General features: G+C 41.3%; 1 protein-coding gene across 1 annotated transcript in view; it reads right to left on the reverse strand.

Annotated features, from left to right (window-relative positions):
- LOC126426465 (speckle-type POZ protein-like) overlaps window positions 1-24,494 on the reverse strand; it is a 159,754-nt gene that overhangs the window by 6,842 nt on the left and 128,418 nt on the right. The window contains exons 2-3 of the mRNA XM_050088378.1: window positions 21,122-21,363; window positions 18,571-18,923 (exon numbers count right to left, since the gene is read on the reverse strand). Coding sequence (XP_049944335.1) covers window positions 18,571-18,923; window positions 21,122-21,355 — 587 coding nt within the window. The 5' untranslated portion in view covers window positions 21,356-21,363. The remainder of the gene's footprint in view (window positions 1-18,570; window positions 18,924-21,121; window positions 21,364-24,494) is intronic.

Below are 24,494 nucleotides of genomic sequence, written 5' to 3' on the forward strand. Positions count from 1 at the left end.
AAATGAAACCTCCGTTGAACATGACCTCAAGTTCAAGTCTTAAGAGCTATGAGCACTTGCCCATCCTCGATACTGTGAACCAGCTCTTCTCAATAATCTCTCTGCTTTCCATATTTTGGAGTAGGTACTGTGGACAAAAACAGTAAAAAATATTCCTAAACATGGGCTCTAAAACGCATACCTTTAGAGTTACAAGCACTTCATCTTCACTGTAGTGAAATACATATCTTCTGCTGAATTGGTGGCTCTTAGGCCTTGTTTCCTGGACATTTCTTGTTTAGGTCCATACTACCTCCTTCCAATATATGGAAAGCAAAGAGCCTGCAAGACAAGAGGCCTGGCTCACAGTATTGAGGATGAACAAGAGATCGTAGTTCTTAAGTCATGCGTTTTATTGCCCATGTTTACTGGACATCTCTTTTATCTTGTTTTGGTGTAAGGAACCTGTCCCCAAATTTTTAGAACGTCATTCTGAAACACTGTCTGAAATGATGTGGAACTGCATCTTACTGTCAAGTTATCAGGACGTGTCAAGTTAACTGTCGGATGTTGTTGCTGACCACCAGATTTCGAGTGACAGTTGCAGAGTCCTTCAGAGAAAGTCCATGCTCAGTAGTGCGGAAATACCAAAATCATACAATATTATTTGCAGACGACTTCAATCTGCCATGTATAGACTGGAACATCCATGGATTCATTGCATGTGATACAGATAGTTCATGAAGTACTTTTCATCGCGTTGTTTCGAAAAATGTTTGAGCAACTAGTCCGACCACCCATGCGCAATGGAAATATTTTAGGTCTTTTAGCTACACACAGGCCTGACCGTAACAATGATACCAGAATAGAGAGAGGGATTAGTGATGCAGATGTCATCACAGCGACGATGGTTAATAAAGTTAATTAATCTATCAAGAAGACTAGGAGAACGTTCTTGCAAGAAAGAGCACATAAATAGTTGTTAGCATCCCACTTAGAAAACGAAAGAACACCATTTAGTTCCAATATAATGTAAGTGTAGAGGAGTTATGGGCTAAGTTTAAACAGATTGTAAACAGCACTCTTGTGAAGTACATGCCGAGTATGTGGAAGAATCCAACAAACCACCACGTCATATCTAAGTTAAAGATCTTACGGAAAAACCGAAAAATTCTGTCCCTACGAAAATTCACTAAGTGGGTCAAGGCTTCCAGCCAGTCACTCGTCAAATAGTCTGGTGTTGCCAATAGAAGACTGCAAAAGGAAAGCCGATGTTTTAAATTTCGCATCTAAGAAATTAGTCACGCACGAGGATAGTACAAACATACTGTAGTGTGGCCGTCTCACCGACTCGCTTGTGGTCAACACAGTACTGGGCATTCCTGGCGTTGGGGAACAACTTAACAGAATACGTCGTGGCATTAGCCCCTTACTTGACTCGCGTTTATCCGTTTTTGCCGTCTATCTGCAGGTGGTGTCCCTCTGACATCACCACTGAGCTTCTCTTAACGGAAACAAGCTCTGGGGAATCAAACCTCTCCCACCGTCCTGGCCAACCTCACCTTGGCTCTCTCGCCGCGAGATCATTTTAGCTAATTTGTGTATTGGACACTGTTGTTTATGCCATAGCCATTTGTTAAGTGGTGATCACCTGCCGTTTTCCACTCATTATGTTTAACTTTTGACGGATCACATTTTCTGGCCGAAGGCCCTTTTTTTAACCACTTACTTCCTCATTTGTTTTCCGTCTGAGTTATTTGCTGTATTAGCAAACGACGCACCAGGTGTCTAACGCGTTTGACGTTTAATCTGTAGTAGCAATATGGCGATGGATGTTTAATCTTTGGTTCGGACCTCTGCTGTCTCTACAACGTAGTTTACAGACTTATTTCAACAACAATATTCAAGAAAGGTAGTGGGAGTAACCCACTAAATTACAGGCCATGTCGTTAACGTCGACATGCAGCAGGATTTTAGAACATATATTGTGTTCGAACATTATGAATTACCTCGAAGGAAACTGTCTATTAACACACAGTCAACATGGGTTTAGGAAACATCGTTCCTGTGAAACAACTAGCTCTTTATTCACATGAAGTGCTGAATGCAATTGACAAGGGATTTCAGATCGATTCCATATGCCTGGATTTCAGGAAGGCTTTTGACACTGTACCACACAAGCGGCTAGTAGTGAAATTGCGTGCTTATGGAATATCGTCTCAGTTATGTGACTGGATTTGCGATTTCCTGTCAGACAGGTCACAGTTCGTAGTAATTGATGGAAAGTCATCGAGTAAAACGGAAGTGTTACCAGGCGTTCCCCAAGGTAGTGTTATAGGCCTTTTGCTGTTCCTTATCTATATAAACAATTTGGGAGACAATCTGAGCAGCCGTCTTCAGTTGTTTGCGGATGATGCTGTCGTTATCAGAAGATCAAAACAAACTGCAAAAGGTTTTAGAAAAAATATCTGAATGGTACGAAAAGTGGCAGTTGCCCCACGTAACGAAAAGTGTGAGGTCATCCACATGAGTGCTAAAAGGAACTTCAGTTACACGATGAATCAGTCTAATCTAAAAGCCGTAAATTCAACTAAATACCTAGGCATTACAATTACAAACAACTTAAATCGGAAAGAACACACAGAAAAAATTATGAGGAAGGCTAGCCAAAGACTGCCATTTATCGGCAGGACACTTAGAAAATGTAACAGACCTACTAAGGAGACTGCCTACACTACGCTTGTCCGTCAAATACTGCTGCGCGGTGTGGGATCCTTACCATATAGGACTGACAGAGTACATCGAAAAAGTTCAAAGGAGGACAGAACGCTCTGTATTATCGCGAAATATGGGAGAGATTGACACAGAAATGATACAGGATTTGGGCTGAAAATCATTAAAAGATAGGCGTTTTTTGTTGCGACAGAATCTTCTCACGAATTTCCCATCACCAACTTTCTCCTACGAATGCGAAAATGTTTTGTTGACACAGACCTACATAGCGAGAAACGAACACCATGATAAAATAAGGAAAATCAGTGCTCGTACGGAAATATATAGGTGTTCATTCTTTCCACGCGCTATACGAGATTGGAATAATAGAGAATTATAAAGGTGGTACGATGAACCCTCTGCCAGGCACTTAAATGTGATTTACAGAGTATCCATGTAGATGTAGACGCAGCTTGCGCTTAACGTACAGTCGATTTTAAGCTCTTTTACTTCTTGATGTATTAAGGTTACGACATGGGCGTCGATGACCTAAGACAAACAAAAGAAACAAGTGCAGGTGATTCCTGTGTTCAGGAAAGTTAAAAGAACTGACAAACAAATACAGACGAATATCCTTTGCATCTGTTTGCTGTCAAATTCTTGATCATATTATCAGTTGGAATATAATAAATTACGTCGAACCGAAAAGCTGCTCTCCACAAATCAGCACGAATTTAGTAGGCACCTTTTGTGAGAAACATTGCTTGCCATTTTATTACATGATATACTGGGATGAATGAATAGAGGGCTACAGGCAGATTCCATATTCATAGATTTCCGAAAAGCATTTGAAATAGTGCCCTGCTGCAAACTGTTGAAGAAGGTACGAGCACACAGGACTGATTCCAAGGTATGTATCTCGAAGACTTGTTAAGTAACAGAACTCAGTACTTTATCCTAAACGGCGAATGGTCACCAGATATAGGGGTATCGTCAGGAGTGCCCCAGGGAAGTGTGATACGACAGCTGTTACACTAACAGAAAAAAGAAACGCAACACCGATTAATGTAAGCATTTTAAATGTGAAATTTTGGTACATTAATGAACGACGTAACCGTCAGAATATTGAATGCAAGCATGCAAACGTGCATGCACTGTGTAGTATAGCTGCTGGTTGGGCTGGAGTTCCACACTTGTAGCATTTGGTCAGCCAATACAGGGACAGTTAATGCTACTTGTGGATGACACTGGAGTTGTCTGCTGACATAGCGTATGTGCTCAGTTGGAGACAATTCTGGTGATCGAGCAGGTCAAGGCAACATGTCGGAACTATGTAGGGTCGGTTCGATTTCAACAGCGGAATGTAGGCGAGCGTTATCCTGTTGGAAACACCCCTTGGAATGCAGCTCACGTAGGGCAGCACAGCAGATCGAATCACTATACTGACGTTCACTGCACTCCTACAGAGATCGCATCCCGGACCATACATCTAGCTATAGGTTCGGTGTGTCTAGCATACAGACATGGTGGTTGCAGGCCTTCAACTGGCTATCTTCTAACCAACACACGGCTGTCACTGGCACCGAGGCAGAACCAGCATTCAACAGAAAACACAACACACATCCACCCAGCCCTCCAATGAGCTCTCGCTTGACACCACTGAAGTCGCAAATAGCGCTGATTTGAGGTCAGTGGACAGTACGTTCTTGAGACCACAGCTGCCATCAATCATGTACACTGGCTTCATTCCTTTCAAGTCTTCCTGCAATGGCACACAACGAACCCCCAGTTTCTAGCAGTCCTGTTAGACGACCTCGTTCAAGCCCACTGAGGCATTGATAATGGCGTCTTTGTCGCCTTAAAGGCATTCTTGACCAACATAAACTCACTATGTCCAATCTTGAAGGTAACTAACGCTCAAGACCGTCACAGTGTGTATTTAAAAGCAGGCCTCATTTGCATCATCACAGGGGCGTTAGACACACCACTTTTATGCCACTGGCACTAAATTAGAACAGACATCGTCTTTTGACTGTAGAAACACGCCTTCCAACTTCCGTTTGCGTCGCACAGTGCCTTTCTTGTGTTGTGATTTATTTCTGTCAGTGTAATTTCAATATACATAAATGATCCGGTGGACCGGGTACGCAGCAGTCTTCGGCAGTTTCCTGATAACTCTGTGGTGTAGAGGTGTCGTCGTTGACTGACTGTAGGACTATAGAAGATTAGTTTGACAGATATTCTAGTTCCTGTGACGAATGGCAGCTAACTTTCAGTGTAGGAAACTGTATGCTAACACAGGTGACCAGGAAAAACTATCCCTTAAAGTTGGAATACAGCATTAACAGTATGCTGCCTGACAATCACGTCCATTAAATGTCTGGTCGTAATGTTCCAAAGCAATATGAAGTGAATGGAGGAGGTAAGAACGGCTGTAGGAAAGGTAAATGATCGACTTCGGTTTATTGGGGGACTACTTGCAAAGAGCAGTTCAACTGTAACCGAAAGAACAAATAAAAAATTAGTGCGACCCATTGTTGAGTACTGCTGGATCCCCACTAGGTAATATTAAAAGTAGACAGAGGAGCACTTTAGAAGCATGTAGCTAGATTTGTTACCGGTATGCTCGATCAACACGTGAGATAGGAATCCCTGGGGGGGAAGGCGATCAGCTTTTCGAGAAGCACTACTGAGAAAATTTAGGGAACAGGCATTTGAAACTGACTACAGTACCATTCTATGGCCACCAACATACGTTTCGCATAGCGACTGCAAAGACAAGAGAAATTAGGATTGGTATGGAGGCATATAGACTATTTTTCGCTCGCTATGTTTGGGAGTAAACAGGAAATGAAATGACATAATCGTACAAGGTACTCTTCACCATGCGCTGAAGGGTGTCTGGCAGAGTATGTGTATAGATGTTGCATCGTGGAAACCTTGAATGGGCACAAACATGCTGATAATGTAGTGTTTTCATTTTTATGGGACATATTGATTATAATTTCATTCTTTTGTAAGCTTATTTTTCAGCACAGGCAAAAGCCGTTGCTGCAGTTTCAAATGGTGTGAGTACATAACGGGTATTGTGTATCTGTAACGTTGCATTTACATTCGTGTGCAAACTGCAACACAGCATGCCCTGTGGACGTGCACATGGAGACTTGAGAAGTCGAATCATTGGCTTGATGGACATGGATGTGTCATACAGACAGATCACACAGCGAAATCTAGTGCAACGACTGCAGAATAAGTAGTGGTAGCATGAACTCAGGACAACCAAGTTGCACGAAGAGCAAGAATGGCTATCTACAGTAGAACTACACAGTGAGTATATTTTAGAATTGTTTAGTTACCTCTGACAAACTGACGGACAAAAGTTTAAAACTGGGCAGGGTTCATGGGCACTGTTTCATCAGAGATGGTTGGGAGCAGGTTACTGTATGTTGGGTTGATATATCAAGTTGAGATGTATCAGTTGCTGTGGACACCATGACTGGTATGATGTAAATGCAGAGTGAGTTTAGACACAGAACTACTCTATGGTATTCAGCAACGAGTCTTTCTTTTGCATGTGCTAGACAAACTGACACAATCCATCTGTAGACAATGTGGTGAAAAGTCATAGGAGGTAGAGATTCTCCAAGTCAATGCCTGTCCCATTCGTGGAAATTGGCATGGGGGCTATTAGATATGGCAATGGGAATGGCTTGGTAATTCTTGAGGAGAGTTTCAATGCTTGCCAGTATGCACCAAAAATGTTATGTTCTGTTGTCGTACACTTCATGACTATGTACAAAATGGCATATTCCAACTATACAACGCAAGACACCACACCAATTATGTCCTGAGCCATGTACAGATCCTTGCCTGACTGGCCCAGTCCACTGATTTGTGCCCCATGGATCATGTCTGCAGTGCAGTGGAAATACGCATAGTTTCATACCAGTCTCCAGCCAGCTACCTTCCTCAATTCAAACAGCGGGTGTTCCAGACATAGCAAGAAATTCCTCAAGATGTCACTAGAAGTTGTTTGCTTCCATGAAACAATTATAGAAGTGTATTTTGGCCATGAGGTACACACTTGACACTGATGTTAACTATAGACACTGTTGTAGTTGGCAGGAGAGCCAACACCGTGTTACTAGAGGAGGCCGAAAGGCACACGTTTTAGCTCACGCAGGCTGGCGTGACGTCTGGAACAGGACAAGGACATTAGAATTTAGAAAAACGGAAGTAGCAGGTGGAATACTTAACTTTAATCAATTAATGATGAACGTCGCTCTTGACGGTACATGATTCACAATATCAATAGTAACTGAACATGGCGCCTTGCTAGGTCGTAGCAAATAACGTAGCTGAAGGCTATGCTAAACTATCATCTCGGCAAATGAGAGCGTATTTTGTCAGTGAACCATCGCTAGCAAAGTCGGCTGTACAACTGAGTGAGTGCTAGGAAGTCTCTCTAGACCTGCCGTGTGGCGGCGCTCTGTCTGCTATCACTGACAGTGGCGACACGCGGGTCCGACGTATACTACCGGACCACTGCCGATTTAAAGGCTACCACCTAGCAAGTGTGGTGTCTGGCGGTGACACCACAGATATCAGTTCCCCAAAATGGAATGAAAGTGTAATTATTTAGTGTAATAAATATCAGACTGTCTTATTTTCAGTATACATACATGCGTTTTTCTTTTGTGTGTGTGTGTGTGTGTGTGTGTGTGTGTGTGTGTGTGTGTGTGTGTGAGTGAGTGAGTGAGTGAGTGAGAGAGAGAGAGAGAGAGAGAGAGAGAGATTGCCACTTTTGAGAATTATAATGCAGACTACATAAGTAACAAGGAAGCAAGGAATTCCCCGGGGTGTTCAATAAGTAACGGTACACACTTTTTTCTCGACCTATTTCAATTCCAAAAACGCCTCAGCACCCATAGTTTCTTGAAGTTCAGTTAGATGGTGACGCTGTATACACCCTTCAAACTGGTATCTGTAATGGAGCTGCATTTTAAGCACAGAGTTCTTTGAGTTTCTTTTGGCAGAAAACGAGAGCATCATTGATATTCGTGGGCGCTTGCAAGATGTCTGCAGGAACCTGGCAGTGAAAAAAGCATCGTGACTCGTTACGCGAGATGTTTGCTATCACCGTAACAAGGTTACGCAGACCTGTCTGATATCCTGCATGCTGGTCGGCCACGCACTACAATGACTGCTGCACTGTTGGAACGCGCATACCATCTCATTCAATGTGATCAACGGATCACAAACACCTCGCTGTTCATCTGGACTGTTTAGTAGTACTGAGATACTCGTTCAGCAGCTAGGGTACCTCCAGGTGTGTGCCCACTGGCTTTCTCGCCACCTAACAGAAGACCATGAAGAGCAATGAAGGAAAATCTGTGCCGAATTGCTTGCCCGTTATGAGACTGATTGCAAAGAAATTTTTGTCACTCATTGCCACCTGCGATGAAACATGGGTTCATCACAGGAAACCGGAAATAGAATGGTAGTCCAAAGAGTGTCGTCACACCACCTCTCCTCCAAAGAAAAAGTTCAAAGCCACACCCCCAGCCAGTAAAGTAGTCATGACGGTGTTCTGGAAATCTGAAGGGGATTATTCTGTTTGATGTCCTCCCTCATGGTGCAATGATAAACTGGGAAGTGTACCGTGCAACCCTCAGGAAACTGAAGAAACAGATTCAATGTGTTCTTCGTCCCAATAATACAAACAAACTTCACCTTCTGCACGACAACGCAAGGCCTCAAAGAAGCCTGCATAGGTCAAATTTCAATAGACTCTTCTTGCTCACCCCAGCCCAGATGTCGCATCTTTTGACTCTCATCTGTTTGGCTCAATGAAGGATGCACTCTGTGGGAAGCAGTGTGAGGATGATGTGGAGGCATGACGTTGGCTCTCATGTTACCCAGTGGAATTGTACTATGTGGGCTTACAAGCCCACGCAATAAGGTGACATAAGGCCGTTGCATCGAACGGACGTTATCTTTAAATATATAGTTTTATAACCAAAAGAGTAGGAAATAGTATGGAGTACTGGGATTGTGAAGAAACCAACCCGCTTACGTATTGAATACCACTCTTATTGATGTATGTTCCTTACATGAAAGGCTTATTACACAAACACTGCTCTATGTATCAACCTTTCTGAGGTAAAAATTTTTGGATACACTGATTTCCTTTAGCAACCATATTGCACGATACTCCTATAGAGAGCTCAGTGGAACACAAGGTGCAAATATATGGCTCGGTTCAGGAGAGTGGAGTAACTCTTGGTTATTGACTGTCATCCCCTATCCCTCCAATATAAATTATGTCAACATGCCAAAAACGTCTGTGAATTTGACAATTTGTTTATATCAGTGCTTAGTAAATCGCTTTAGCACTGCTTCCAAGAAATGGCAGTTTAGGGAAAAAAAACATTCTTTGAAAAAAATGTTGCCTGACTCATGCAATTGGTTGGAGAGCATTAGCAGTAACCATCATCCAAAACTTCGACAATGTCATAACTTACAAGATATCAAAATGTGCACTAACCCTTATCAGTATTTTTCATAGACTAGTGACTAACACAGTTCGGCAAGCTATGGCTGTAGGAGTGTTTAAATGGTGGCAAGTGTTGTTTGTTTCAGTCGCTACTGCCAAATGAATGTGGCTAAAATGCCACAAGTTTTCCATCAAGCAGCCCTTGGACATTGTCAAGTAGAAAGGCTGCCAATAGGCTGCTGGTCACCCTTAACTTACGTAGCTGCCACCTGCGACATCACTAGTACTCATGTTTTCGGTACACACTGAGGTAACAAAGGTCATAGCATACCTCGTACCATCATGTCGGACCTCCTGTCGTGGCATGAACTCAACAAGTCATTGGAAGTTCCCTGCAGAAATACTGAGCCACAGTGCATATATAGCTGTTTGTAATAGCGAAAGTGTCATTTCAGAATTTTGTGTAAGAATTAACCTCTCGATTATATCCCGTGTGTGTGTGATTTGGTTCATGTCAGGCAATCTGGGTGACGAGATCATTCACCTAACTTGTTCAGAATTTTCTTCAAACCAATAGTGAACAATTGTGGCACAGTAACATAGCACATTGTCATACATCAAAATTCCATCGTCTGGGTTGAAATGGTCTCCAGGTAGCCGAACATCACCATTTTATTCAGTGATCGATTCGACTGGATCAGAGGAACGAGTTCATTCCCTGTAAACATTTCACACACCATTATGGAGCCACTGCCAGTTTGCACAGTGCGTTGTTGACAATTTGGGTCCATGGCTTCGTGGGATTTGCGCCACACTCGAAACCTAGCATTAATTATCACTAACTTTGGAGCAGATATATCCCGGCTCCTTGCATCCAAATTCAGGAAGTGAAAAAAGGATATATTCTCGATGTGAGTCGGTGCATTTTCCACAAGCAACTTATTAGTAGAACATCTTGTGGATTCCTTTACCAGGAAACTTCTGCTTCTTGTAATACCCACTGAGGGAAACATATTGAAGCATAAGAATGTGCACCATTAGGAGCGTTGAGATTTTGTAGTATATAATGACTTTCAGTGCCTCCTCGCTCCTGCGACTTACTGTGAAGGTGATCCTACAACCTCACACACCACCTTCACAGAAATAAGGACCATCAGGACTGTATAATTGTGAGATTCGAGTTTTAGCCATCACAAACTGTATATATTGGTGACAAACCTGTGACTTGCCTGATCACTGTTTTTCAAAAACCTTCATGAGAGATATATAAGCTTTACAGTACCAGCATTCGTATGACCAGGACGAAGGAGAGTTATGATTTATACAAAAAGGCGGTTGACTGCCATATCTGTGGTCAGCAAAAACTCAGTCTAGGGGACTGATGACCTCAGAAGTTAAGTCCCATAATGCTCAGGGCCATTTGAACCATTTGACTAGAAGAGCTGCAGAGAAATTGCAGTTAGATGTATTGTGCCTCCAAGAACAGTATATGAAGGAAAAAGATCCCCAGTATGCCAATAACTGGAAAGATATTCACACACAGACAGCGTCCTATAACAGCAATAATAATACTTAACAAGGCCATAACTCTGACAAAAATATTACAATACTGTTCATTACACTTAATCTGTGTGGAAATGTTATCCGGAAGGAAGAGTTGCATCTTGGGTTCCATGCATTTTCAGTTTAGTGATGAGATAAGCATCTGCTAAGACTAGAGGATATTAGTCACCTCAGACGAACTAAGCCTCTCGTGTACTCCATTGATACAAATGCGAAGTCAGTATTGTGGCATAGCAGCCTGACTGACGAGCATGGAGTACAACTAGAAGAAATCCTTATGGAACTCAACCTACAGGTATTGAATGCACCTCACAATCCACAAACCTATGAAGGGAGGGTCGGAGTAATGTCAAATATTGGTGTCACTTTGGCGAATATGGCAGCACCTCGCCGAGTGAAAGGCTGGAAGATTGAGAGTGGAATGACATCGAGTGGCAACAATATCATACACTATACTATCATTGGAAGTGAAATCCAAGACGATACAGAAAATGTGCACCTAAGGCCCAAATATGAGATCAAGGGTGCTAACTACGAAGAACTAAGGAGAGTGTGTCCTGGAAGTCCATTGCCGGATAATAATGTAGATGTTAAAGCACAAAAACTTACAGTGGCTATACATAGACCAATGTAGGCATCGGTATCTATCAGCAGGGTACCACCTTGCATCTGGACGGAGGCGCTGAAGAAATTAAAATGTGAAACTAGATGGTACAGGAAGCTACACTACAGCAGCTGCATCATCATCATCATATCATCATCATATCATCATCATATCATCATCATATCATCATCATCATCATCATCATCATCATCATATCATCATCATATCATCATCATATCATCATCATCATCATCATCATCATCATCTAAGACTGATTCTGCCTTTCAGCGTTCAGTCTGGACCATATTCCCCATTATAAAATTCCTCAATAATCGCCTATTCAGTGTTAACATTGGTGCCTCTTCTGATATTAAGCCTATTACCTCAAAATCATTCTTAACTGAATCTAGGTACCTTCTCCTTGGTCTGCCCTGACTCCTCCTACCCTCTACTGCTGAACCCATGAGTCTCTCGGGTAACCTTGCTTCTCCCATGCGTGCAACATGACCCCACCATCTAAGCCTGTTCGCCCTGACTGCTACATCTATATAGTTCATTCTCAGTTTTTCTTTGATTCCCTCATCGTGCACACCCTCCTGCCACTGTTCCCATCTACTAGTACCTGCAATCATCCTAGCTACTTTCATATCCGTAACCTCAACCTTATTGATAAGGTAACCTCAATCCACCCAGCTTTCGCTCCCATACAACAAAGTAGGTCGAAAGATTGAACGGTGCACAGATTAACTTAGTCTTGATACTGACTTCCTTCTTGCAGAAGGTAGTAGATCGTAGCTGAGCGCTCACTGCATTAGCTTTGCTACACCTCGCTTCCAGTTCTTTCACTATGTTGCCATCCTGTGAATATGCATCCTAAGTACTTGAAACCGTCCACCTGTTCTAACTTTGTTCCTCCTATTTGGCTCTCAATCCGTTTTTATCTCTTTCCCACTGACATTACATTCGTTTTGGAGATGCTAATCTTCTTACAATTAGTCCTTACGTTTCTGATCTAGCTCTGAAATATTACTTTGCAAACTTTCAATCGAATCTGCCATCACAACTAAGTCATCCGCATATGCAAGACGGCTTATTTTGTGTTCACCTATCTTAATCTCACCCAGCCAGTTTATTGTTTTCAACATATGATCCATAAATAATATGAACAATAGTGGAGACAGGTTGCAGCCTTGTCTTACACCTGAAACTACTCTGACCCATGAACTCAATTTACCGTCAACTCTAACTGCTGCCTGACTATGTAAAGACCTTTAATTGCTTGCAAAAGTTTGCCTCCTATTCCATAATCTTGTAGAACATACAATAACTTCCTTCTAGGAACACGGTCATATGCCTTTTCTAGATCTATAAAGCATAGATACAATTCCCAGTTCCACTCATAACACTTCTCCAATATTTGCCGTAAGCTAAAGATTTGGTCCTGACAACCTCTAAGAGGCCTAAACCCACACTGATTTTCATCCAATTTGTCCTCTACTAATACTCGCACTTTCCTTTCAACAATACCTGAGAAGATTTTACCCACAACACTGATTAAAGAGATACCTCTGTAGTTGTTACAATCTTTTCTGTTTCCATGTTTAAAGATTGGTGTGATTACTGCTTTCGTCCAGTATGATGGAACCTGTCCCGACTCCCACGCCATTTCAATTATCCTGCGTAGCCATTTAAGACCTGACATTCCACTGTATTTGATGAGTTCCGACTTAATTTCATCCACCCCAGCCGCTTTATTGCACTGCAATAAATTGACCATTTTCTCCACTTCCTCAAATGTGATCCTATTTCCATCATCATTCCTATCCCATTGTACATCGAAATCTGAACCATTACTCATCGTATTTTCACCTACATTGAGCAACTCTTCAACATCCCATAGTGCTCAGAGCCATTTGAACCATTTTTCTCAACAGTGGGAAGCAAGAAGGTGCTTCAAACATCAATGTAGGCCTGTGCTGTGATAGTGCCACGCAAAAGAGGTGCAACACCCCTCAATGAAATACATGACCACATCATATCACCGCCTCCGAATGTTACTGTTGGCACTACACATGCTGGCAGACGACGTTCACCGGGCATCCGCCATATCCACACCCTGCCATCGGATCGCCACATTGTGTACCGTGATTTGTCACTCCACACAACATTTTTCCATTGTCCAATCTTCCAGTGTTCACGACCCTTACACCAATCTAGGCGTCATGTGAGGCTCATGAGTAGCCGCTCGACCATGAAATGCAAGTTTTATCACCTACCGCCTAACTGTCATAGTACTTGCAGTGTATCCTGATGCAGTTTGGAATACCTGTGTGACTGTCTGAATACATGTTTGCCTATCACCCATTACAATCCTTTTCAACTGTCAGTGGTATCTGTTAGTCAACAGACGAAATCGGCCTGTAGGCTTTTGTGCTGTACTTGTCTCTTCACATTTCCGTTTCACTATCATATCAGAAACAGTGGAGCTAGGTACGTTTAAGAGTGTAGAAATCTCGCCTACAGACGTATGACAATTGGCACCCAATCACCTGACCACGTTTGAAGACCGTGAGTTCCGCAGAGCGCCCCATTCTGCTCTCTCTCTCTCTCGATGTCTAATGACTACTGAGGACACTGATATGGAGTACCTGGAAGTAGGTGGCAGCACTATACACCAAATGTGAAAAAACATGTTTTCGGAGGTGTCCGGATACTTTTGAGCAAACAGTGTACCTAGAGAAATCCACTTAGCTGTGTATGCTCTAGAAAACGTTTTATCGGTGGGTCAAATTTACGAAATCTGGTGTGGCTCGCACTAAAATGTGTCCTGCAACAGTATACTGAAAGAAGCCATCGAAATAGAAGTGACTGCCAAACAATACAGACAATATCCTACAGCTCAGGGTAGCATGCAATCCAGTGGTCGTGAGCTAGAATCAGATGCATCGAAAGTGGAGTGAACAACTTATACCCTTATATCGGCAGTCTACGACGTGGCAATGGCCAAGGCGTACTTCGTCAAATGCTTGTGGCATTGACCAACTGATGCAGCTGGGAGCACTCATTTTATTTAGTGTCACTGTTGCGAGTCTCTCCGCACTTTCATTTCTGTCGGCATTTGGTAAGTCAGTGTTTTTACCGTTTTTCGCTTTCTGTCTGTCCTCACTCTGCTTCCTGTGGTCTTCTGGTTATGACTGTAGACTCAGAACCGTGTCGGTTTGTCGCTGTCGGCTGGTACGGTCAGCTAATGGGTGCGGCCTGCAAAGTTAGCTTTCAGACCACAAGCACGTCCATGTGAGCCAGTCGTCAGGCGAGCAGCTGGAACCTGTCCTACGTTATACGTTGTTTTCAATTTCGGGATTATTTGCCATTTTTGAGAGCCTGTGTTTTCATGCTACTGTAGTCTCCAAAAGTTGACTAAGACATTAGGAAATCGATACACGTAAAAAAAAAAATAAAAAAAATAAAAAAAGATAAACGCTTCAAGCAAAAAGTTCTCTTCAGCAGGGAGCTCTCACGACCCTCTCGAATGTCTCCCCACAATTCAGAGGGAAACATAGCAGCCTTAGACAGCCCATAACATACTACTCAACCTAAATGTGAAATGAATAATCTAATGCATTTGTACTATGTGATCTTTTAACTTGTCATTTAAAGCTTTTTGTGCTAATATATAATTGTGAGTAGGCAACTGACATTTATGGCTGGTAAAATGAGAATTATGCATAATTTTTCAACAAATTACTATTATTCCTGCAATTAATCTTGTTCCATAAAAACACAAATATATGTGATAATCAAAGATCATGTTAAGCATATTTTAAATTTATCAAAAATTATAGCATTAGCAAGGATATCTAAATTAATTTTATATCCAATTTATATTAAATTATTTATATTAAATTAATATAATTAATATAATTTATATTAAATTAAAAACATATGGAATGTTGACAAATCTGAAGACAAATAAAAATTTTATCAAAGAAAAATACTACAGCTGTAATATTATACTGATCGCGTATTGGTGTAAGAGATCAAATTTGCAAAAGAATACAATGTTAGAACATTTAACAGAAAATATTAAATAGTTTACCGCAAAAAGTCTCACAGAAGTCCAAATGCAGACTTTCTCCACATATTCCACTAAAGAAATTTTCTCGGGTTATCAACCGTTGTAGTGTCATGTTGCAGCAATATTTTAACAAGTATACTATTAGTCATGTTCAGTCGAAGTTAAGTAGGACACTCTTCTAAGCGTTGCGAGTACGTGTCATAGTGACTTGGCTGATAAACCAAGAAGATTTCATGAATTATAAATGTGATCGTGGCTGTGACAGCACAGCTCAGCATTATTTCATTCTTTGCGTGAGTAGCAGTTTTCATTTCCTTTTGTACAAATTGTTATGATTTGCCTTTGTAAATTGTTTGAGATGTCTTAATATAATTTTAAAGTGATATCTGAAAGACATGTAATCTTTCACCATGCACAAAGTTCCCACAGTCCAAATCATCCCCTGATTGATGCAAGTAAACTAAACAGTTTATGTTTGAAAATGTGAGTCTGCAAATAAAATAACACATTACATTATCAGTTCCATTAATATAGCTAACAAATTTAATTTTAAAAATTAATGTTCTCAAAAACGTTATTAGGGCAGTAGTTAGCTTGTCTCAAAATACAGGCAAAAATTAAAGACACGTACTGTCCATCTGAGGTTACTGTGTTTCACGTAGAAGGCTAGTGATTCTTTACTGAATATGGCACACTCAAGCAACCAAAAGTACTGATCGTGGCTGCATGTAATGACAGGCGCTGTTCACAGTTCAGCCAAAGCAGTGCTCAATGTCAAAGAGACAATGTAGTGGGTAAGCTACTTGATTACATTGGAAATCAAGAATGCAAATTCACACAGTTTAAACTACTAGGATAAACATCAATACTGTGAATTACTTCTGCAGGTCCCATTGCATAATACAAAGCCAGTGATTTAGAAATAGGTATGCAGAAAAGTCAGCTACTTTTCGAGGTGACACTATCACACTTTAAAAATCAATTAAAGGAAAAAAACAAGGAAAAAAGTTGCAGGGACATCAGAAGAAGCAATTTTGAGCGCAGGTGCCGCAAGTACTGATCTTGTTGAATTCAGTTTGCTTCTCTTTTAACTTCAGGAATGCGGTTTACTGGTTTGCAAAATAATACCTTTATACACGTATCTACTACACTACTGATCCCATTTCTTCTATTCAGTGTGATTTTAAAGTGTTGAGTCAGTGCGTAGCACACAGGACCGAGTACACTGTGAGGGCAGGCACTAACGAGTCAAGGCACTGACTATGCTTAGAAGTGTGTCGCCCCACTTTTGGAGCACAGTATGGCAGCAATTTAGCTCGGCATGAACTGGACAAGTACTTTCTGGGGTTCCAGAGGTATGTGGCACCAAATGTGTACTTGCAGGGCACACCATTCATATGCACAAAAACTTGCATCACAAATATTGTGGAAATGGAAAGTGATATTGACAAATGGTTTTCACAGAATGAATTGGTAGTAAGGGTGTCTTGCTGTTAGCCAGCATTCTTTGTGCTAACATACACCTTTTTAGATGTAACAATGCCTATCAAGACAAACGAACTAAAAGTAGGGTAAATTAGTATAACAGAAGTGTTTCTTGCAGCAGTTTAGTGTGAGTCATGTACGAGATATGTTATTTTGAAAAGTTTTCACATTGACACTTGGGTGCGCCATTCAACCTGCATAATTGCTAGTATGATGATATGTTTGAACTGTGTACGTATGCACTGCCCGAGTGCACTGTGACTTGCTAGTCGGTTAGTGTCTGACAGTCCAAGCAATAGATTGTGCGTGAACAATGCAGAAAAACCAACATGCTCATGGGGTATGACGAGTGTAGGAAGAAAGCAGTTCGTTCTTGTACATAGTATGTGGTAAGATTTCCTACTAGAGGTCAACCCTCTAGGCAGTTATTCATAAACCTCTTCAAACAGTAACATGAAAATGGTAGTGTAAATGCTAGACAATGTAACAGAAGGAAACAAGTGACGATAGAAGAGGGCGACTTAATTTTCTTGCTGCTGTTACAGCTGAGCCGCACATTAGCTCCTGCAGAAACGCACAAATAAGTGGCACGAGACAGGCAAGTGTCCTATGCATTCTCCACAGACATAGGTTGCATCCGTATCACATCTCTGTCCATCAGGAGCTGCCAGGAAATGATTATGAAAATTGTGTTAACATCTGTGCGTGGGTATTAAGACAGGATACTCCAGATGTATCTTGTTTAGTGACGAAGCCACATTTACCAATAATTCCCATATAAACCTCAGAAACATGCACTATTGGTGTGTTGACAACATATGTTGAGCTCCTCGGAATCGGGGGCGGAGGGGGGGGGGGGGGGGGCATCACTGCTGTTTCATTGAAAACTGACTTACACAGATCACAGCAACTAGCCACTTTCTACAATGCTATTTATTTATTCAAACAGCGCCTTTACGGTTTCGAACAGACAGGCTCGTCTTCAGACGGCTAGTTCACATTTTACATTAGCTTTCGCTGTTTGTTTACCTGACAGATGAAATTTCTGTGGTACCCTACAACCAAAATAAGTTGCGAGAATGTCTTTCTAGCTGTAACTGTGCCTCACAACCATTTTAAGTGGTGTAAACAAATTATTTAAGGGAGGATATTCCGGTTACTTACGACAAAAAATCTGAGCCTTTAGGTTCCATTGGACACTACTTGTCATCTTGGAGCATCGGAAACTGTATGATACACTTTGTTACGTACATATATGCACATAATATAAAGAACCACGTGAACAGCTAAACTTCTTTGTTATTTCAAAGTGCTCATTCCCAGGAACCACATCGTAATAATGTGCCCTTTGTCAGTCCTTTATATGAGGGGATTTCTCCATTTGTGGTCCTTATCAGGAGAACGATTACACGGTTTTCGTGGCCCAGTCTCGTATTTTCCTTACCATGTCAAGTGCCTACAAAGTCAACAGACAGGATTTAGACTTTTGTCTGACAAACAGTCACAATGTTGTAATCAGTGTGCCAATCACCCTCCCCCCACATCCACCCAACACACACATCCACCCAACACACACATCCACCCAACACACACATCCACCCAACACACACATCCACCCAACACACACACACACACACACACACACAAAATCCTAACCTTTCCTCTGATACTTCTTTGCGTGGAAGGCATGCAGCTTCCGCCGCCACCTGCTGGCATATCTCCACCGCAGTCTCTGCGCTGTCCCGCAGCATTCGCGCCCAGCCTTCAGTGGCCATCACTTCCAGGTTCCCCGCTATGAACTTCACAGCGGTGTCCCTCAGACCTGGGCAACGGTGCAGCACAGCCAGGGCCGCAGCAGAGCCGGCGTTCTGCACGCTCATGTCCTGCACCATCTTCTCCTCACACTTCTCTTTAAGCAGTGGCACGTCATACTTGTCAGCGGCAGCTATTAACTCTGCTGCCATGCTTCCCAGCTCTGGAGCCATGTCCGTATATATGAACATCAACATCTGAAATATAATACATAATAGACAAACCAAAGTCCTGTAAACACTCCTCAATATGTTTGCATACACGCAGCGTGATTGCACCACATGTTTACGTAAGTGTGATAAGCTTTTCAGATTTTTAAGTGCTTTAAACTTTTATCACATTTAACAGTTTCTCAATCCTGAAAAACTTTATGCCAGCTGTCTTGTGTACGGTTAATTATTAGGCTGATGCTTAAGTTCATAGCGTTTTGGTTTTGCCTGTTGGTATTCCTTTCCCTGTGTCTATTTATCAAGTGTAGTTTTTTTGTTTGTAGTGAACTGTTACTAGAACATGGAGTGCCACCTGAACAAATAGGAATAATTCCGACATATTCTGCTGTTTGAGGTCAATAAAGTGATATTGGCATCAAATGCGCAAGGAAGATCTTCAAGGTTTGATGAAGATCGTTTAAATGCATTAAACCACAATCATCCAAGTCGTCGTACTCGAAAACTGGCAAACGTGATGAACTGTAATCACTGCACCATCTGCTACATTTGCTTTCAGTGGGGAAGGTTCGAAATTCGGATGTGTCGGTACCGCATGTTTCAAGAGGAAGTCACAAACATCGGCAAGTGGCCATATGTCCATCATTGCTTTCTCTTAATTAATTGGCTAATGGATAACACCGACCATTCCTGTCACTTATCGTTACTGGTAACGAGAATTGATGCCTTTATGCCAACACAAGGAGAAGAAAGGAATGGTTGAGTTCAAACAGCAGAAACTTCCTGTAGAAAGTCCTGCGTGCATCCACAAGAGATATCTGGCACAACAGCAACCATGTCTGTACAATGAATTGCTTCCCCAGAGTGTACCTATTAGTGCTAACATTCGTTACCAGCAAGTGAGACGTCTTGCAGATGCAGTGCGACCACAACGACAAGGAAGACTGTGTGAAGTGATGCTCCTCCACAATAACCTCCAACCACATACTGCTAGACTGACAAGAAACACTATGCAATAGCTGGATTACGAAGCGGTTCTGCACCCAGGTTATTCACCTGATCAGAGTTTCACCTTTTCCACTCTCTATCGCGCAACCTTCAAGGAACTCCTTTTCTGGATAAAAGCGATCCCAACATGGCTCGACAAGATCTCCATCTCAAAAACACATTATCTCTAATGTCGTGGAATCGGAAAGTTACCCAAGCGTTACAGAACTGATACGAATAGTGAAGGAGAACATGAAACGGTATGAACTTAAGCACCAAAGTTCAGGGCGGAATTCATAATTTGAAGATTCTGTGTGTATCTCTATGCAGACTGTGCATGCCGAAATTAAATATTCAGAATAGTTTTGCAGCCTACTTTTTGCCGATCCTGACGAAGTAACAAGTTTCTTTCAAAATTCCTTACTTCAGAAGGTTTTAGCTTAATAATATCTGACTTTTGTAACTCCACCCATTCCTATATTATGCCTCATTCCTGAAAATTGTTTCCATGCAATTGTAGCTCAATGTTTTTCGAGTACAGTCGTATTTTTAGATGTATACATTATACTTTTAGGGTGATATTTTCAAATGAATCCTTTATTTAATAACTTATAAATGGCAGATTTTGCATACGAAGTATAATACGAATAAAGTGGTGTGCCTTTTACAACAAAATACGAGCAGAATCATTAATCGCAATAATTATTAGTCATAGAAACCAGTGTTGCTGACTTTGTGATGTTCAGTTTGTGGAACTATTTTCCGAATCATCATTTACCTGCATTTAATGAACTATATATGGTGTTTTCAAAGACCATCGAAAGGTGCTGTCATAAACTTATGACATCGTGTTGGAACACAGTAGTGGCAGGGTTCTTAGATGCATGCAGGCTATGTTACATGTGCTGGTGAAACACTATTGAACAGCGTAATCTGTCACGTGTATCAGTACTGTAGCAGAATATAAGTGACACTGTGTTACAAAGACAATAACAGGTGAGCTTTCTTTACCTTGTGTGTGTATCAAGTCAGTGTCAAGTAGTACCTGGCACCAATAAAGAGTGTATTTTCAGTGCATAAACTATCCATAATCAGCACTTTTCTTGGTTTCAATGTTTCCTGTTAACAACGAAACAGTAACCAGCTCAGTATCCCACAAATGCTGCCATTTTGCTCTTCTCTGTCCCTAGTATTGACAGACTGTGCCACAAGGTACCATAAGGAAAGAACTTGTTTCACACCTGTTTTAAGACAGCTTCCTCCACATCGGTTATCTCAATCCGGCGGCTGCGGGCTTCTCGCATGTCATTCCGCAACATGCCTGCAAATACAGGGCTCCTCGCTGCCAGGATTTGACTGTGTGCTAGAAGTTCCAAGCTGCCGGCTACTAGAGTCACATCCGCGCCATCTGAAGATTCCAGGATCTTGGCTAAGTCGCTTCTGACACTGCCTGCCTTGGCCTTAGTCTCAGACATTGCAATCACTTCTGAAACATACGTAACACGACATCAGTAAAATAAGTCCCGCTGCTGGAGACAAAAATCTAGAGGAAAATAGAAAAAGCAAATGAGAAAAGAGGGAGAGATACGGTCGTGGAAGAACAGGGGGATTGGCGAGTAGAAATCCCCAGTTTATTGCCAATCGTCATCATGTTGACCGAAGCGCTGGTCCTCTGTGAAGAATAAAAGTGGAAACAAAATTTTCGTATAGATATAGAAAGTCTGACACTAAATGATAGGCCGTGGACTGGAAGAGTCTTCCATTTCAGCTCTGTAGCCGAGCTGCAAAGAGACTATGGAGGGAAGAATCTTTCAGCTGTGCTGTGCTGGTGGAAGTACTGAGAGACTGGCATATAGACAAAAATCAGAAATCTAATTACATGACTGAGGGAGATGTGTGAAGGAGCTGCACCAAGGCCAGTGCTGAACCCTACTCTATGTCCACATCAGCTATATGAAGCTTTTACTTACCGACATTTAGCCTTATTGGTTGGACATGAACCACGACTTGGGTAGTCAACTTTGTTAGGGAGAATTATCGTATCTTATTTCAAGGAGTTGTGTTTGACGTTAAGGAACTCTCAGCAGACCATTACTGGACACTGCACGAGCTATGAACGCCAAAATAAGGCTTTTCATGACCGGCACCCCTATTTATATAATCCGCAATTCTTGGCAAGATCGCAGGGTAGTTTATTTGTCAATGGATGTGGCCTCAACGAGATGAAGTCCTGCGTCTCTTTGGACTGAGAGTTTGTGAGTACCTGGATCAGGCGTATCTTGAAATGTTTATAGGCAGAGGACGTTGTTTCGTGGCCAGCACGTTCACCTGATCTCAACCCACTTGGTATCTTCTTGTCATGCCATGTGAAATGTCTGGTATACGAGATGACTCGAGACTGAAGAGGGTATCCTGCCAAGAATTCCTGGTGCCTGCAAGATTGTTCAAGCGAGTGATTATATTAGAAATGGTACAACAGAACTATGTGCTTCCATGCCATGCCTGCACTGACTGTGATATGAAATTCTGAACAACTATTGTTAACGTATCAACTTGTTTAAACAGAGCAGATTAGTGGAACTCATTGTTACTGTCCCACAAACTTCACAATTTTTGTCTCTCTAATATCTGCTCATGTGTGACCTGAGGGTATTTGGGAGTAGTCATCAGGAATTCTCTACATTATAATTAGGTTTTGGAAGTTGGGGCCCTTAATTAGAGCACTGTGCGAGACTAAGGAGGACTTTAGCAGATTCCCACTGTTACCTATCGACTCATTTCCTGAATAGCTTCCCTTACCTCATACAGATATATTTACTCTTCTCTGTCATCCCTGAAAGTTTCTAATATCGTGGAATCACTGTCTGGTGGGAAATTAAAAACTGGAATCCTCTTTCCAGACTCGAACCCATGTCCTATTGGGAGAAAGCCCAAATGCATCCCCAACACATGGAAACTTCCCAGACACAGGAGAGGTAGATCAGATTAGTGAACTTACTTGCTTTCCTTGGGAACCTGGAGTAAAGATCGGTCCTAATAACATAATTACTCATACAGATCGGTCCTAATTACACCACTACATACATGCATAACGCTCAAGTAACAGTTTCTAAACAAATAGGCACAAATGACCAAATATTACTTACTAAAAATTTTGTATTCTCTCGCTATTGTAGTACATATCAGTTTTTCGTAAATCGTTAACTAGATGTTTTGGTATATTACCACCAAATGAATCAAGAACAATTGTTATGAAACTTCCTGGCACACAGTATTAATCTGCCAGGAAGTTTCATATTAGCGCACACTCCACTGCAGAGTGAAAATATCATTCTGGAAACAATTTTTATGTTGTTGTTCTTATAATAATAAATCCAGTGAGTACTAGGATGATCAGATGTATCTAAATTAACTATTCCACATTCACATTCTTTTGGATGATTCGGTAATTCATCAGTCATGTATACACTATGAAAGTGTTTAATTTTCAATTGTTTAGCAAGTTTTTATACATCGAAATTACTTAATGCATTGGGATATTTATCAATTACCTTTTTGGAAATTTTTACTTTCTTCAGTCCAGCGCCAGCTTTCTCCTCCATTGCTTGATTATGTCTTTTGTGTTCTAATTCTTTGTCAGCTTTCTTCTTGTTTATGACTGCATTTGCGATTGCTGCAGATCCTCCAGCAAGTGAACCAATAGTTGCTAGATATGGTAATGCAGCAAAAAGTAATGGTAGATACCCATCTTCATGTTGTGTTAGTCCTTTTCCTTCCTTTATTTTTCTTAGATATTCAATAATTTTTTCACAACAAGAATAGCGAACGTAACAAGTAAATTTCCACCAACTATCTTTTCTTTCTTTCTCTTTTGAACATAAAATGGTTCAGTTGCATTTAATTGTTCATTATTCAACTTTAATTGATTTTGGTTTAGTCTTGCCACTAAGTAGCAAAGTATAATCAGTAGTAAAATTGTTCATTTACATAGATTAAAAATTTAAGAAGTTGAAATTCTTATACTCCCCATCCGTAGTCATCCACACCTAAGCCAGTGCCAACTGGGCCCATTCCTGGTTTTTATTTGGCATACGACATTCGTCAAATTGCAGCTGCAGCTATTTTTTCACCAGTTGAAGCATCACTCGCATGCATTCTTTCTTTCACAGCTAGCTGAAGTTCTTTATCAGCTTCATGTCTTTTTTCTAAATCTTTACGATCACGATAAGCAATATCATGCTGTTTACAAGCTTCATCTAATGGATTTATTCCTGAATCACCACGTGCTAGTCTTTCTTCAATTAGTGAAAGGCCTACAATAATTAAATCCTGGTAAATGCATCTCAGACATTAGTACATTATTTAAAACCCAAGCGACTAACACTTTACCATGTTTTCACTCTTCCAAAATGTACAAGGAAGATTGTTCAAAATTCTAATCAAATATGGAATGCCTTTTGGATTGTTGACGACCAAATGACTAAATTTGTCAACACTTTCATTATTCCCACTTTTTCATTACGATAATTTTTATTTCCAGCTAGTTCTTCACCATGAATAACTGCTAATCTATCAATTAATAGCCGACCATCATCCATCCAAACATATTCAATT

Source organism: Schistocerca serialis, chromosome 11 (assembly GCF_023864345.2).
Source record: "Schistocerca serialis cubense isolate TAMUIC-IGC-003099 chromosome 11, iqSchSeri2.2, whole genome shotgun sequence".
Classification (NCBI taxonomy): Eukaryota; Metazoa; Arthropoda; class Insecta; order Orthoptera; family Acrididae; genus Schistocerca; species Schistocerca serialis.